Source organism: Calliphora vicina, chromosome 5 (assembly GCF_958450345.1).
Source record: "Calliphora vicina chromosome 5, idCalVici1.1, whole genome shotgun sequence".
Taxonomy (NCBI): Eukaryota; Metazoa; Arthropoda; class Insecta; order Diptera; family Calliphoridae; genus Calliphora; species Calliphora vicina.
The window spans coordinates 110,021,432-110,039,293 of NC_088784.1; the positions used below are offsets into that span (position 1 = coordinate 110,021,432).

The window sequence follows — 17,862 nt, forward strand, 5'->3', positions numbered from 1 at the left end:
GGATACTTTATATGTAATCTAGCATAAAGACAACTTTCACTTAAGTGTCTATGTAATCTATAGTGTAGGGACTTTAAACGTTAATTGTGTAGTGCATTTGTCTCTAAGTTATCCAAAATCACTAGTTTACGACAGTCTCGTAGAACGGCTTGGAAATGACTGTCAGGAGCGGATAATATTATGCCAGTTTCAGCCAGTTTCAATAGGCTTGGTCCTTGGGGCGAAAAAGTAATATATACCAAATTTGATCGAAATATCTTCAAAATTGCCCCACTATGGTGGTGTAGGGTATAAAAATTGGAAATGTTTATTCTTTGATTCAGCTCACCAAATACTGGAGCTGGACCAACATTTAGAAACATGGTTTCTCTGCAAACAAACTAAACTTAAATTTAGTTGGGAATATAGTTACCTTATTTTCCCCATACAATTGGGGCCATCCTAATATACATACATCATATGTATGTATGTATGAACATAAATTTCAAAATGAACAATAAGTTCTACTCATTTACTACGAGCGAACAATAATAATATGTTGTTTTTGCTTTACAAATAAAAAAAAAATTTTAAACAATTATTGCTATTGTTTTAACAAACATAAATACATACTTTTTTTGTTTCTGTGTGATGTCATAATTACCTTGATTTCTTTACTTATTTTAATTATTATTTTTTTTTTCATTAATTTTATTTATTTAAATGACACTTTATATCCAGAGAACAACTGTCAGTGTTAATATTTGTGTGTAAGTTTGTGTATGTTCTCGCTGTTAATTTCATTTCCATAAATAGCATTTCAAATACAACAACAACAATATAGAAAGCAATTAACAGCCAGATAAAAGAAGAAGAAGCAGCAGAAACAACAACAACCTGTATTAAATATAGGAATTCGCTGATAAACTGATTTGCATACAATAGTAGCGGGTTATGTTCATTGTTGTTGTTGATGGTGCTTTTGAAATGAGAAGAGAACAATTTTTTTGTTTTCGTTTTTTCAAAACAAATAATGAAAACTCTTCCAGTATTTATAATGATGTACAATTATGTATGTTTGAATGTTTGCACAATTTAATACATATCGTCCCCTTAATAAAACAATAGTGTATAATTTTTTTGCCATTTGGAAATAATTGAGTTTAAAATGTGTGTGTTAGTAGCAGAGATCGAAAATAACTCGTCCATATACCAAAAAACCCAAATTGTGATTTATATTTTTGTGATAAAAATAAATCACTGAAAATAACAGTTATAAAATGATTTTTTTTTAAAAGGTTTGGTATGACCTTTATTCGTTTTTATTGTTTTTTAATGGTTTGGTGTGAGATAAACAATTCATTTGTTCTTGTTCTTAATAACTGTTACTTTCTCTTTTATTTACATACAATAACATATTGTTAGTAATTTTTAACAAATTATGGAAATAATATGATAAGTATGAAGTAATGAAGTCTGAGTAACAGAAATGAGAATTTTTTTTTAAATTGTTATTAAACTTTTGATAAATTTTATATATTTATGCGTTGATTTGCATCAAATGCATTTATGCGATTTATTTTTCATGTTCGCAAATAAAAGTCACAGGCTGACCTTTACGAAAAAAATAAATTATAAATCACTCATCCAGATTATTTGTGTTTGTTTCTTTTCTGTTTCTCTCAACCCCAAACCTAAAATGTTCTCGAATAAATCACTCTCTCAGTGATATATCACAAAAAAATATTTTTAAATGGCTGCGAATAAGAATTTACCACTGAAATGAAAGTGAACCCGTTATTTTCGGTCTCTGGTTAGTAGACATCTAGATTCTAGAACAAAAGTAATATTTCAATTGAAAATGGTTTATATGCTTATACACTATTGTTTTATTAAGGGGACGATATACATATACTCGTACATCCAGAAATACAGTGTATCACAAAACTATTTCGCTTAAGCATTTTTTGGACAAATTTATTTTTCATTCATAAATGAGATTGTAAAAAGCACTTGAATCAATATTTTCGTTGCAAAATGGTAAAAACCCCAAAAAATGTTTACAATATTTACTTTTGTTTAGTTGTTGTTGCATTTTATCATTTTGCGTCACAATTTGAAGGTCACAAAAGTATTTTGCCTTTTAATACTCACCATCAAAAAAGATGCAAGGTATATTGATTTTGTCAATCCGTTTGTAACACATCAAATTATTTTTAGAATATATAGTAATATATATTCTGGGTCCTCATAAGATTCTAAAACGTTCTAGCTATGACCGTCCGTCTATTAAAAACACGATAGGGCCCAAACGAAAGGAGCTAGCTGGCTGAAATTTTCCACAAATACTCTTTGCTGATAAGGTTTGTTTCCTGATAAAATTTTGCACAAATTAGTTCTAAGTACATACTCTGAAATTATACTGCAAAATATGGAAAACGAAAATCCGGCAACATTTGTCCCTAGTCCCCATGGAAGGTCCCCTCGAAAAAATGTGTAAATAAAAAATAAAACAGTTTTGTGATACACTGTATTGATGTACTACATATATTATTATTTTATTATTTTATTATTATTTGTTTGGTAGTTTGTTTAAATGTTAAAACAACAACAAATAAAGGTTATTTAACAGTTTTTTTTCATTTAAATAACTTTTGTTGTTGTTGCAATCTAGTGTAGCGTAAAGAAACAAATTAAAAATTTTAAAAGGAAACTATAACACAAGAATTAAAGTTTTAATTTTTAAATAAAAATATGCATGAAATTAAAATGTATTTACATACATACATATGTATGTACGAATATGTATATTTGACATTTGTATGGACGCTCAAAAAGTAAAAATCGTATGTATAGCATAAACGCAATCTACGGACAATTCTAATAAAGTATCCTCAAGAAACCATAGGTCTAAAATTAAATACTATCTTGCGCATTTCGTCTTTTATCCAATAAAAAACTATGTATTAAACAAAAATATATATGTATACTGAAATATCATTGGAATACCTGGCATAGATCATGCCAACAGATTTTATTTCATAAATCGCTTAATAATAGGCATAAAACGATAAACATTTTCTCTGTTCTCTCCTAGTTTAGGAGTTATATATTAATAAATTATCTGATTTATTTTGTAATAAATACGAAGATTTTTGAATTTACTTGCCTAATCGGAATATGTAACGTTACTAATGTCGCGTGACAAATCATACTAAGGATTTTAAAACAAAGACCAAAGAAAACATTTCAAGAGAACATCTCTCAACTGATAGCTTTCTTTAATAAATTATGTTGCAATTTGCTGATTTTTTGCATTTTTCTAGAGGTAGTCAAAAACTAGTTCAATTTTTTGTCACGTTTGGGATATTATATTTATTGCTATCATTATCTACAAATATGCTATCGAAAAATGTAAACAAGAAAAACAAATTCAGATTTCTTTATTTTCTTTCACTTCAAAGGCGTACAAATGTCACGTTCTGAACTGTTTTAACTAATTTGTTTAATAAAATTTAAATTTGAAAATAATTTGTATCAAAACAGGAAGTCTAAATTGTTTGGTTTTGAAATGACAAAGTTTACTATAAATAACACGGTGCTACGATGAAAAAAACTTGGAAAACGGCCTAGCTTGGGTTATAGGTCTTGCTGATTACACTACAAATTGTCTCTAAATATTTAAGAAACACCCTCAAATTCAGAAGTTATTCTGAAAAAAAAACCGTTTTCAGTGATGTTCGTCGATTTATCGACCTGTAGCTTAGTCAGTTTTTGTCCGACTTTAAATTTTTTAACGGGTTTGGAAGAAAACTGATTACGCTTTAAAATTACGTGCATTTTTTGATACATTTTTAAGTTATAAGTATTGTTTTTCTTAATAATATCTAAAAGAAAAACAAAATTTATCAACTTTTTTTATTTTAGTCGCTTTTCAATGATTATTTTGATATGAAAGTTTATAAAAATTTACACCAACGTATATAGGAAATTTAGTTCTTAACAAAACATGGTTTTAATTATTCAAATCGGATGCAAATTGTAAAAGTTATTCAACTTTTAATTAACACCATTTTTAGTATTTTCTCCCTCAGCGCATATTAATAAAAATAAACGAAAACTTTGAAAGTAAGTTTTTAATTAGGTTCAAGTTCATTTTTATTATAATTTACAAATAATATAAATATGAATTAGGCTTCCCATATTCTAATTCCTAATAATAGTAAGTTAAATAAATGATATTTACAAATAGACCTTGACAATGAAGATTGTTGATGACGCCCTTGGCAGGGTAGAAAATACATATGTTATCGAAAAATGTAAACAAGAAAACAATTTTTTCAGATTTCTTTATTTTTTTCACTACAAAGGCGTACGAATGTCACGTTCGGGACTGTTTTAATTAATTAGTTTAACAAAATTTAAATTTGAAAATAATTTATTTGTATCACAATAGGAAGTCTAAATTTTTTGGTTTTGAAATGACAAAGTTACTATAAATAATTAATTAAAAAAAGAGAGAAACACGAAACATAATTATTAGACAAGTGAAAAAGTAGTTTAATTTTTTGTTTAAAAACCAACGACATCAAGGTCTGAGAATGCTTTCAAAGCACTAATAAATTTAGCAAATTAATTAATTGTTTGTAATAGTTTTCGTGTGTTCTTTGAAGGACTACAGCAGACAATGACATTTGTTATATAAAATCACATGGCAGGCGATCGACCCCACAATATACCTACATAAATATGTACATAAATAAATATAAATATTTTTCCAGTCATTATTTATGCTAAAAACCATGTGAATTCTTACAAAAAAAATTTCAACTGACTTCCTTATAGACCATAACGAAACAAAATGGAAAAATATAAAGAAAACCGCTAACAGAAATCAAACAGTACAACAACAATAAATGCCATGCTTAGCCAAACACCATGACAATACAACAAGTAAAAACTTAAAAAAAACTGTGTAAGATATAACAAACCTGACTGCGGCTAAACAAAAAAAAAAACACACAATAAACCCGTCAGTTGTCTAACCAAAAAATGGCAAAAAAATTAAGTAAATACTTGATAACAAAAAAGTAAATAAATGAATCACGACGATGACTTCAAAAATGCTTCTTTAAAAATAATCTCTCTCTCATCTACACAGTAAGTGATAGAAATAGAAAGCAATAAAGGAATTCACTTCAAAAGGAACTGCAAAAATAGCAAAGTAAACAATGTCGAAAGGACACATTTTCTGACTTAGCATTGCATTCCTCTGACGTGTTTCTAATAAATATCTCTCAATTATTTTTTGTCGTGACGAAATACTGACTGTTTCATAATAAAATTATCTTAATTTGAACCAGAGATTGAGAAAATGGTGCTAAAAGTTTATTTTTATTTGCAATTGAATACTTATTCTGTTTTCTATTATTTGCTCCACATCACACATTTCCATGCACTGTAAAAATTTTGTTACAATGTTAAAAAATTATTTTTCGCAAGACGTGAATACCTTTAATATTATTTTGTGCAACCACTAAAGTTGCGCATGCGTAACCATTCTCAAAACAAATAACTACACAAACATACTATATAAATACACTGAATTCTTTTAAATATTTAAAAATTGTTATATAAATAATTAAATAAATAAAACTGATTGAAATGCATGCTATTAAATATTTTAGTTGTTAAGCAACAACTCATTCGAAAAATATTCTAGATACTTAGACAGAAATCTTTCCACACAAAATGTACAATACATTAATAAATATCAATGTATTTAAATAGTAGAATTAAGATAAAGAATATGTTATTTAACTGGTTATAGTTTAAGACACTAGGGTGGCACTTATTTTGCACATTTTGGATTTTAGATGATTCCTAGGTCTAAAATCCCATATAAAAACCAATTCTAGGAATTTCAGCAAAATCGGATAATGTTTAGAGGTTCCACATTTACCCAGGAAAAATTTTGTGAATTTTTGTAATGACCACTAGTTATTTCATGCATTCTTTTGTAAGGAGTGGTGGTTACCCAGCACATTATTTTATTTACTAGAATAAGTACTTATTTTTATGCAGGCTGGTATTGAACTTTTGCATTTAGCACAGCTATCTAGTGTGTTTGACTGGAAAACGGGATGTTAGTGGTTCGCCACCTGTCAAAGCCATTAATTTTTTTGTTCATATCATATTCATTTATATGTTGATGTTAAAACTATTGTTAACTTACAATAAAATAACTCGTACATGGAGCAGTGAGTTAGCAGCTTGACTATCAAACACAAGCAAATAATGTGACTGTTCGATTCCCACACAAGGCAATATTTTTTGTGTTTTTTTTTTAGCTACATATTCTTGTTGTGAATTTACTACTTATTTCTCAACTGATTGTAAGTACATTTGTAAGCTTGACCCCTGAATTTTTTAAAAATCTCGAACAACGGTAAGTAGTGTTTCAGTCAAATAATAAGTAGTTATCGCTTTGCTCCAATTATACTTGCTGGCTTACTAGGTAAGCAAAGTTTTTGCTGCAAATATATTTGCAGTTTCTTGTTGAAATTCAAAGTAGCAATATTAAAAAAAATCAAAAATTTAGGGCTTTTTTTTTCGTTTATTCGGAAAACGAAAACAAATTTTTCAAATCAATTCAAATAAAACAAGTATGAGAGCTATATTCGGCTGTGCCGAATCTTATATACACTTCACCAAATTATACTTCAAAATACAAATTTCGAATTGTTATTTAAATTTTTTTTTTAATTTTTAAAAAAATTTTGGTTTTTTAATTTTTTCCGATTTTGACCTATTCTAGGTTCAACTTACTATGGTCTTATATACGTCGTTGCAAAGGTCTTTGAAATACCTATCATTAGATATCAATATTGTCTATATCATTGATAGGCAAAAAGAGGCATTTAATTTGTGTGCTCTTTTGGGTAAAAAATAAAATATCCACAACAACATCAAGAAACTGAATAAATTGTGTGTATTTTTACGCTCTATTACGCTCTTTTGTTCACATTCGGGTTGTTTGACGAAAATCATCGTAAGCTGAACAATATGAACGCCTACCATGGGTCTATATTAATGACTTAGTAATCCAGATATACAGTGAGCCTCAGAAGTGAGTAAACACCAAAAATTATTTGATTTTTTTAAGATAATGAAAATCCTAAAATATATATATCGATTAAAATTTAAAAGTTTCGGTTTGTTGGAGATTTGGTTGAATAATAGATTCGGTTCTGAAAAAATAAGATTTAAGTCAGACTTTAATGATTTTCATGACCTTAAAAAAAACAAAAAATTCAACACTTTTGAGGCTGTGTGTAGGTCAAAAATAGGTCAACAATCGAGTATGTCCTGGTTTTTTCCTCATATCACAGCCACTTGTGGACCGATTTTGCTGATTTTAAATAGGAAAGTTCTGGAAAGCATGTCTGACCGTAATATTCCATAATGACAACATTCGGCCACATGTTGCAATACCTGTTAAAAACTATTTAGAATGAAGTGGTTGGGAAGTTTTACCTCACCCATCTTATAGTCCATGAACGATGCAGAACGTTCTCTCTGGTATACGCTTCACTTTGGAACAGAGTATCCGCTAATGGTTTGAGTCGTTCTTGGCCTCAAAATATGAGCAGTTGTTTTTGCTCAGAAGCCATATGTTGCAATTTTTTTAAAAAAATCCCGCATTTTTAAGTTATACACCGAATAATTAATAATTTCTAGGATTTCTAGAGTACAGAAATTAATATTGAAAAAGAAATTTCAGCTATTTCATATTTTTAATATTTTTTAAGGTAGAGAACTAACTAATTTCTGGTTTCAAATAGAATTGTCTAACTTTGTTGTAATGGACCCCAGATATAATTTGTAATATAGAAATTTAAAATTACGAACAAGTATGTAAATTTTCTATTTGAAAATAGGCTATGAAATAAATTTAAAAAATTTGTGACCAAAAACTAAAATTCCTCGAAAACCACAAATTTCAAATCGACTCCCAAGGTAAGCCATAATAATGGCAATTTGCATTTGTAATCCTCATTTAGTATTTATGTATTAGAATAATTTTTTTTTAAATTTTGTTAAAAAAAAATTTAATTATCAAATTCTGGATTTGAGATAGATATGCATGAAATTTTATGATTTTTTGTACCAAATTATAATGGGTTGTCGACGTCGGAAAAATTGTATATTTAAACACGGGTAAATGAAATACAAAAACTATTTTTAGTTGGAAAATTTATTTTTTAAAATTATATTGGAAATATTGCTACTTTGACTTACAACTCGAAATTTCAAATACAATGTAATAACATTTTGGTATTTGGAAAAAAAGGGCGTAACCACCAAATAATATAAAACTATTTTTCTTTTGTTTTGAATCATCCAAAGTAAAATAAGTTTTTGGAATAAATAAAAGAATTCAAATATGTTTTATTTAGTGGTTAAGTCTTTTTCGTCAAATATTTGTCATGTGTAACCCTACCTAAGATACGTTCTATACAATTGATAAAACTAATCATAGATGATAACTAGATAGATAGTTAACTGAGAGCCAAAAACATAAGTTTGCTGTCTAAATCATAATTCATGAAAAAGCATTTTGTTATTGTATAAATTTTGATTAATTTTAATTTTTTTCATTGATATTTCTCTAAACCTTCCCTTCTATGTATTTAGTCTATATATAACTAACATTCAAAGTTTAAATACCAAATTACTTACTATGCTCAATGGACAACTGCGACCCGTTTTCAAACCGGCCGTCGATGCATTTAACTGATCCATAAATGTTGAGATTTTACTGTTGCCTGCGCCCTCGTTCTCCTTATTCTCTACTTTTGTACTGGTGGAATGATGATAACTGTGTCGAATTTTTGGTAGAATTAAACGTATGATGAAACCATAATTAGGTGGGGATGACAGAATTCGTGTACATAGTTTATGCTGTGTGGCCGCAATGGCTTTATTGAATTCCAATATCAGACTAGATTCTTTGCCCTCACTCTCGATGAAATGTTCCTCCTGAAGATTACAGATGGGCTCAAATGTGGGATTAGAGCGAAAGTCAACATCTGGAAGAAGAAAAAAATAACATATTATTACAAGCAATAGAAAGATGGCTCTATAAGGATGAAGATTAACAACTTTATGATTATTTCAGTGCCGAAAAATCCTAAGACTGATATGAAATTATTTTGATTTTTTTATTATGATCTTAATAAACTACTAAACTGAAACTAGAGCACCCAAATCCGGAAAATGAGCACAACTTTTCTACAAGTTATACCTACATCCAAATGAGTATCAAGTTCTTTTGGAAAAGCAAACAAATCAGCTTTACAATTTATTTATTTCGAATTTCTAATAATAAATCATTTAAGCAATAAAAACTATTAACTCTTCTCCAAAGATTCATGTATTTTAGAGACATCAAAACTAGAATAATTGAGCAATTTTCTTGTCTCATAACTTAATCGAGGACAACTAGACATAAACCTGAAACATTTTCCTAGTTATAACCACGCAAGCAGCCAACTTCATTATCCTCATTTCCTAAACTGCTGTCAAAGTGTCGAAGAGAAGTAACAAACAAAAAAAAAACAATGGCTGCAAAAGAGAACAACTTTCTAACTGTTAGAATAAGTTACACGAATTGTGCAAGAGTTAATGGGTCAAAAAAGATTGTTGTTGCAGCAACCAGCAGCAGCAAACTTTAAAGATTTTTTACGACCACAATAAGCCATAAATAACTTAACAATGTTGCAACCAACAACACAATACCAAGGAATACAGTTTTTCTTATCTCTTTTAAGTTGTTGCTCTATTCCAAACACCAATTCATTCATTCATTTTCCAAACAATTGCCAGGCATAAATAAATAAATACGAACAAATAATAAACAAATACTACATGCAACAATAATAATAATAGAAAACAACAAAAATATTATTATTTAACGGTATGTAATAAAAAAAGAGCAGAGCGTTTGTCGGTTGCCAATCTAATAAACAAAAACATACAAACAGACAGACAATAGGGAAGACGAAGAAGCAGTTGCTGCTCTGCTGGTGGCATAAGAATTACAAGCAAAAGTGGAGGAAACAAAGTTATAGGAAGATCAAAAATACATAAATGGCGAAACGAAACTTGTTATCGCTCCAGTGAACGCATATACATAAATTAGCCTGACTGACTGGATGGCTGGCAGCGGCCAAAATTTAAATAAACCGTTGGATCAGAGAGCAAAAGAAGTGTATTCTTTAATATAGAGGTGTATCAACGAATCTGTTTTATTCTACAAACTTTAGATAACATTTCATTCAATATTTATAAAACCAACACTGACATTACTACATTTCTTTAAAAAACGATCTTGTTTACATTAGGGTGGCTTTTATTTTGCACTTTATATATTTTTGATGCTACCAAGGCCTAAACAAATGCTGAAAATTTGTGCAAAATCGTATGATGACGTTTTGAGTCAAAGAGAAATATGACTTTCAAAAAAAAAATAATAATTAAATTTAAAAAATTGTCTGTATGTTGAAATCAACATTCCGTATCCCCAAATAACTTACAATTATTATTGATACATTAATTCTTCCGGCTCAGTTGCTATTTAAAATCGAGAAAATCGACCCACAAATCACTGAGATATAACGAAAAAACCGGGGCAACCTCGATTTTTGGCTTTTTTTTGATACATATGTGGATTACTAAGTCATTAATATAGACAGTATGGATATTTCAAACTCCATTGCAACGATGTATATAAGACTATAGCAATTTGGAACTACAATGGGTAAAAATCGGGAAAAATATTTTTACCCGACTTTTAAAAAAAAAAAAATCTTTTGTCATAATTTTTTTTTCACCAAAAAATATTACAAAAAAAATTTGGAAGAAAAAAGATTTTTTTTTAAATTTTCAAACACAATTTTGAAAAAATTATTTTTAAATTTTGTTTAACTAAAAATATTTAAAATTTTAATTAATTCAAACGAATTAGGCTGAAATGAATTTCAATTCATTTCCAATTCAAATTAATCTGTAAAATGAATTGCAATTTGTTTTCAATTCAAATGAATTTGTTAAAGTGAATTGCAATTCATTTCCAATTCGTTTGTATCCATTGAATTGATTTTGAATTCATTCAAATGAATTGGAACAATGAATTGCCATTAAAATGAATGAAATCAAAAATGAGTTGCAATCAATCAAATTCAAGAGCAGATCTAGGAGGAATGAAAAATATAAATTTTAATTTTTATTTAGCAAATAAAAGAAAATTTCCCATTTTTATAGGATTTTCGACGATACCTAAAAATTCAATTCCTATTCTGCCGCTACCTGACAATTCCAGCATATCATGGGAATTTCGAATCTAAGAATTTTTTTGTCATTGGACTATACTAGCTGATATATAAAACGAGAGTAATGCTTGCTCTCTTTTACATAAAAAATTATTTTTCTGAAGGTTTTTGCGTAAATAAAAATAATGGCGTCCTTATTTTTGGAAAATTTTTGCAAATGCAAATCTGATTTCACCACTGGATTCTGTATCAAAAAATTAATAAAATTAATGTTTTTTTAATCCTTAAAAATAGTACCACTAACCCATAACAGGGGGCGCAAATCTCATAAAAAAATTTAAAAAAAGGATTTTTGATTTTTTAAACATGCATTTTAAGCTTCAAAACGGTACCAATATTTCCTTTCTATGACAACCCGTTAAAAAGTTATGTGGCTTTAAAAATGTTTTGCTAAGGCAAACTAATAACAAAATTGTCTAAACTTTTTTTACCAAATTTTATTTTGTTGTTAAATAAATAACTTTGTTTAAAAAAAACTAAAATTCTTTTTTATTTTATGAGATTTGTGCCCCCCATGATTCAAAAAAATCACCCTAACCACAAAAGTCAATAAAGTTGTCTATAATTTTAAATTTCGTACCATGAAAAATATTTAAAATATAATTTAAAATATCATTTAAAATAAGCTTTTTGTTTTGAAATTTCATTTTTATACCCTTCACCTTCGTGAGAAGGGTATATATAAGTTTGTCATTCCGTTTGTAATTTCTAAATTTTTCATTTCCGACCCTATAAAGTATATATATTCTGGATCCTTATAGATAGCGGAGTCGATTAAGCCATGTCCGTCTGTCTGTTGAAATAAATTTTCTGAAGACCCCAGATATCTTCGGAATCCAAATTCTGTCAGACATGCTTTCGAGAATTTTGGTATTTAAAATCAGCAAAATCGGTCCACAAATGGCTGAGATATGAGGAAAAAACCAAGACAACCTCGATTTTTTACCTATTTTTGACCTAGATATATCTGAATTACTACGACATTAATATAGACAATATGGATATCTAATGATAGATATTTCAAAGACATTTGCAACGACGTATATAAATAGGACCATAGTACGATTTGGAAATAAAAGTTTAACCCGAATTTTTTTTTCACAAAAAAAAATTGAAAAAAAAAAAAAATTTAAATTAAAAAAAAAAAATTAAAATTAAAAAAAAAAAATTTTAAATAATCGAAAAAAATTTTTTTTAAAAAAAAAAAAAGGAAAAAAATTAAATTTTGTTTACCTAAAAATATTTAAAATTTTGAAGTATAATTTGGTGAAGGGTATATAAGATTTGGCACAGCCGAATATAGCACTCTTACTTGTTTTATTTGCATTTATTGAAAAATATTTTCATTGATTTGAATGTATGAGTTGGAAAAAGTTTTGAAAGCTTTTTTAAAATATTTCTTATGGTACGAAAAGAACAAAAGTGCTTTTTTAAAACAAAGTCGACTTTAACAAAAATTAACTTTAAAATTTCTTTTATAGTTAGGCTGAATCTTAAATTAAATATTAGAAAATAGGCCAAAAAAAATTTGTTTAAGAAATATTTTTAACAAATTTGTGAAATAAATTTCCTTGAAATCTTGATTTTTAATCTATATTTTTAATTTTTTGAAATTTAGTTAATAATTTTTTGGAAATATAATATTTTGAGTAAATAAAAAAGCTATTTTTAATTGCATTTTTACCAACATTTAATATAAACGTTATTGAAATCAAAAAGCGACCAACTAAAAGCTTAATACGAGTATTATTAAAATTATTCTTCAAAAAAAAATATTTAAAACAAATTCTTGGAATTTTAAAGTAATTTATTTCAATTTAAAGATGCTAATTTTCAAAATGTTAAAAGTACTCTATTCTTAAATTTGATTTGGAAATAGTTAAACCAACAATTGTTTATATACATACATACAATACATAGAAATTTCATATCAGTTTTAAGAAATCTTATTGAATTTATTAAAGAGAAATTTGCCTAATTAACATTTTGATAAACGTAACACGCTTTAAAATCATAGCGATTTCAATCACTTTCCAAATAAATGACACATATTTTGTGAGATATTGAAAACAAAAAAGATACTAAGTACTAAATACTTTCAATAAGTAATTGTTTCTTCATTTTCTCTTTTCTTTATAACTATTCTGGCATTTGGTTGCTCAGGCACGTCATCTTTTCAATTTTAAACTGGTGTGTTGACAACATTTTCTTCTACCAATAATTTGTATGAGTATTTATTTGATTTTAATTAAGTTTTCAGGTTTTTTTCCAAATGCCAATTAAGGCATGTGTTTCATGATTCTCGAGAAAGACAAACAAACAGCAAATCTTTAATCATCTGTTAAATCTGAATCTTATTTCAGAATCACATGATTTGAAATTTAGCATCCAAAGTGCGTTTTCAAAAGTAAAATAAAACTGCTTTTGTTTATTGCCAAAAAAAATAAATTAAATAAATTCAAACAACAATCTTTGATTTAAGTATTGTTTAGAATTATTAACAAAATGTAAATAAAACAAGTTTATTAGTTGGCGTTTTTTGTTTTTTCGCTAATAAATGTTCACGTTTTTGGGAGTTTGTATAATTTATAACCCCATAAACAATTGAAAGGGTCTAGAATATATTTTTAGCACTTAAAATTCACAGTTATATTAAGTAGACAAATAAGTTTATTATATGAAACATTTTTGGAAGACCCCTTGAGCAAGTATTTGTTATTAAATTTTTGCTTAGAATAAAACGTTTGGAAAAATTTGCAATGTAAATGAGTCATGCGTACTTGTCGGCAAAAAATTAGTATTCAATTGTCAATTTTCAATTCAACTTTATAACTTTATAATGTTCCTGACACACATTCAAAACACCCGCTTTAAATGTAACCCAGTTTTTTTAAGTGATAATTCAGTATTATGGCTTACCATCTTTTTTAATAACAAGTAAGGTAATTGAATAGTTTATTTATAAAACCAGTCAAGCAACAAATTATTGATTTTGAGTAAAACAAAGAAAACTTCCTATTTTTTAATACTTCATAATAGAAATTAATTAATTTGAATTTATTGGGTATGGGTGTTTTTCTACCAATGCTCGCTTCAAACGAATCAGATGTGTTCAGTACAGGTTCCAGTAATGGTCTCATATGGTTCCCACTTTCCCTACTTTTTGATGAATGCTGCTGCTTGCAAACGTTTTGAAAATGCTTTAGCAAGCTCTTTTTGAGTTTTACAACAATCTTCATGGAGTAATGCCTCGAAATCTTGGTCTTCAAACTTCTTTGACTGGCCTGGGCGATCTTTGTCTTCCGTGTCAAAATCACAACTTCTGAAAAAAGTAGTTGCTTTCAATAAATGTTCAATAAATAAGTGAGAAGTTTTTAAAAACAAAAAACCGCTTTCAAAAGATACTCCATCTATTGTAAATCCCACATTTATAATTCATACTTTATCAAACTTTAACAAAAAGTTGTTGGTGTTAATATTGGTCGCGGGGTATGAATTCAGTAATAAATAAAATGTTAAATGTATTTTAATGAAAAATCCCAAATATTGGAAAGTTTGACCTTTGAACCTGGTGAAATAGTTAGCGTTTCCCGTTTTCAGTAAAATCTTATATAGATTAATCTCTTACATATTAAGAAATATTATTCTGAATATGTATTTCTTATTTGGCAAAAACTGAATAAATTAAATTGACTTAAATTTTTCAAAGATTGGCTACTAAATCAAATATCACAATAATGTGGTCAGTACTCCTTGAAATTCCAAAATAAAATCCAATATCTAGGTTATGTTCATTGGGTTGTATCCATATTAAAGCTCCAGAATATTGAAAAAAATATACGCATAGCCTTTAATAATTTCAAATCATAATTAATTTAAATAAATGAATGAGGAAACTACATGAGATTTTTCTCCATCATGCATGAACTTTGACTTTCTACTTAAATCATAACTTTCTCTTTTTTTATTCTAACATCTTTTCCGCTACAAATGTCTATGCAAAAAAAAACTAAACCCCATAGAAAAGAATCATAGACAATGAGGAAGAGAAAAGAAACAAAAAACGGGGAGAAAGAATTAAAACGGAAATAATAGTAATTAAAATAAACCTACTTTGGTTTCTTTTCTTAGCCACAGACAGTTATGCACTAAATAATGGCAGTTTAAGATAATTTCCTATAATTACAAAGTGCGTACTTTGGCAACACAAATACAAATTAGGTTATTACAATCATTAAGCCGTTTTTTCACAAGATGAGCTCATTAGAGACCAGGTTAATGTGTGTTTAAGTGGCCTAAACAAATTTCAAAATTTGATCTTTGAACGCTGAAGATTTAATAATGACTAAAAACTTGAAATATGTATTTAGGTACTAAAAAATGCAACTCTTAAAAACAATAACAAATGAAAACATCAACAAAACAAGCTAAAATAAAAATACCGTTGTTTTATTATAATGAGTTGTTGTTTTGTGGCCATTTGGCATCAATTCTCTTCTCTCATTAAATCAATTGGTTATGTCTTCTTCTTTTTGTTCTGTTATTTGTTTTTGTTGTAATTAAAACTGTATGTAGGAACAGTGTGTAAACAAATTTGTTTTTACCTTTACTGTTGTTGTTGTTGCTGTTGTCATCTTTAAAATAAATGTATTACAAAGTTATTTTAAGAGACATGTTGCAATAATTAAATTTAATAAACTCTCATTATGATTGACATTCATGTTAATATCAGTATATTTATGTATAGATGTATGTATAGATGTGCATGTTTGTATACAAACGTAAATAATGTAATTGTTTGTCAACATTTATGTCTGTAGCTGTTGTTTTTCACTGATTTATGACAGGTTGACGGTATTTATAAAAAAATAAGCATATAATCGCCGCTTTTGTATTTACTACATACAGTGTGTGCGAGTATTTATTTTTAAAATTAGTAATTATGGTTATTATTGCAAGTACATATTTGAGATTCTAAATAGCTATGCATATCTATCTATTCAATAATAAATGTTTTTTTAATTTTTGTGCATATCTCTATAACTCATTGGGTGTGTTTGGTGTGTGTGAGATTTTTTTTCTATTTTCCAATGCTGTAAATGTGGGTCAATAGTTTTTCACAGTACATTTATTACAAATTTCATTTACAAATGCCAACATGTGTGTAAATGATGATGATGATGATCTTCATTGCTGATGATGATGATGATGTTGTTTTCAATATTAGAGCCCTTTATTTTTGCTTTTTTGTATTCGCTCGTTAACTGTGAAGTTTGTCATACAAAACAAGGTCTTGTACTGATTTTAAACAAACAAATATTGTGTGACTGCATGTAAATTGTAAAAAATAATGTAATTGAGTGAACCAACGAATGAATGGATGCATGTATGAATGAATGAAGCATGTTTATTTTAAAAAAATCACATGTTAATTATTATTGTAATTGACTTTAGTTAAGTTCACCCTTGAATTTTAACTTACAACTTCATACAAACAAGTAAAAATTCTAAATATGTAGACACATTCGTATTTGTGTAAATAAAATATCTCAACATTTGTAAATATGTACCTATTTCGAGTTTTTGGTTTATAAAACTTCTCAAATTAAATTTTTGCAATACATATTATGACATCTAATATGTACATTAGAGTGTACATTCGAATTTTGAATATTGTGACATTAGGTCTAAAAGTTATGTGCTGAAAATTTAAGCGCATCGAGGTCAAAGGTCGGATATATGCTAAATTTTACTATTTATATGAAATAAATTTGTGAAACTCGTTAACATTCTGCATTATTTTACAGAAATATGTAGATTTATATATCTCCTTACATTTTTGTCCATAGTGTCATCGATAAATACTAAATTCCCGACCCCAGTTGACGACATGCATCTCCACACCATGACATCCATCGTGTTTACAGTGCCACGTAGATTTTTGAGTTGCAAATTGAAAGCAAGATTAAATTAGCTTTTATCAACAAATTAAATCTTTTTGGGTCTGACGGAAAGTCATACGTATATTATCGCTAAAATTCGGAAAATTTACATTTTCAGTTTTTGTAAATAATTTATTTTGCAAAAGAATCGAAATTTGTACGTAATTGTGGTTCTAATGAGATATAAAAAATATAAATTGGTTAAAAAAATACTAAAAATTTCCAAGACCAGTCTTAGGCCACATGAACAAGAAATGTAGGAAAAAAATTAATATATTTTGAGAAATCTCCATTTTCAAATTTTTAAAAATTTTGTTAAACAAATTTCAGAATTTTTTGATCATCACATTGGGATTTATTGAGAATATAAAAGGGATAATAATATGAAAAAATTATGTTCTACAGATTTTTAGTACCCGCAATTTAAAATTTGTGAATTTCGAAAAAAAAATAATTTCTTATCCATATTTTGGAGAATGAGACCAATTTCCTTACTATTATGAATTTTAAGTAAAACCTATACAAAATCTTATAGGTCAGATAATTTT

General features: G+C 27.6%; 1 protein-coding gene across 2 annotated transcripts in view; it reads right to left on the minus strand.

Annotated features, from left to right (window-relative positions):
- The window catches only part of LOC135959988 (uncharacterized), a 48,215-nt gene that overhangs the window by 10,525 nt on the left and 19,828 nt on the right, over positions 1-17,862 (minus strand). For both annotated transcript variants that reach the window (XM_065511157.1, XM_065511156.1), the window contains exon 2: positions 8,722-9,071. In XM_065511157.1, the coding sequence (XP_065367229.1) occupies positions 8,722-9,071 (350 nt within the window). The remainder of the gene's footprint in view (positions 1-8,721; positions 9,072-17,862) is intronic.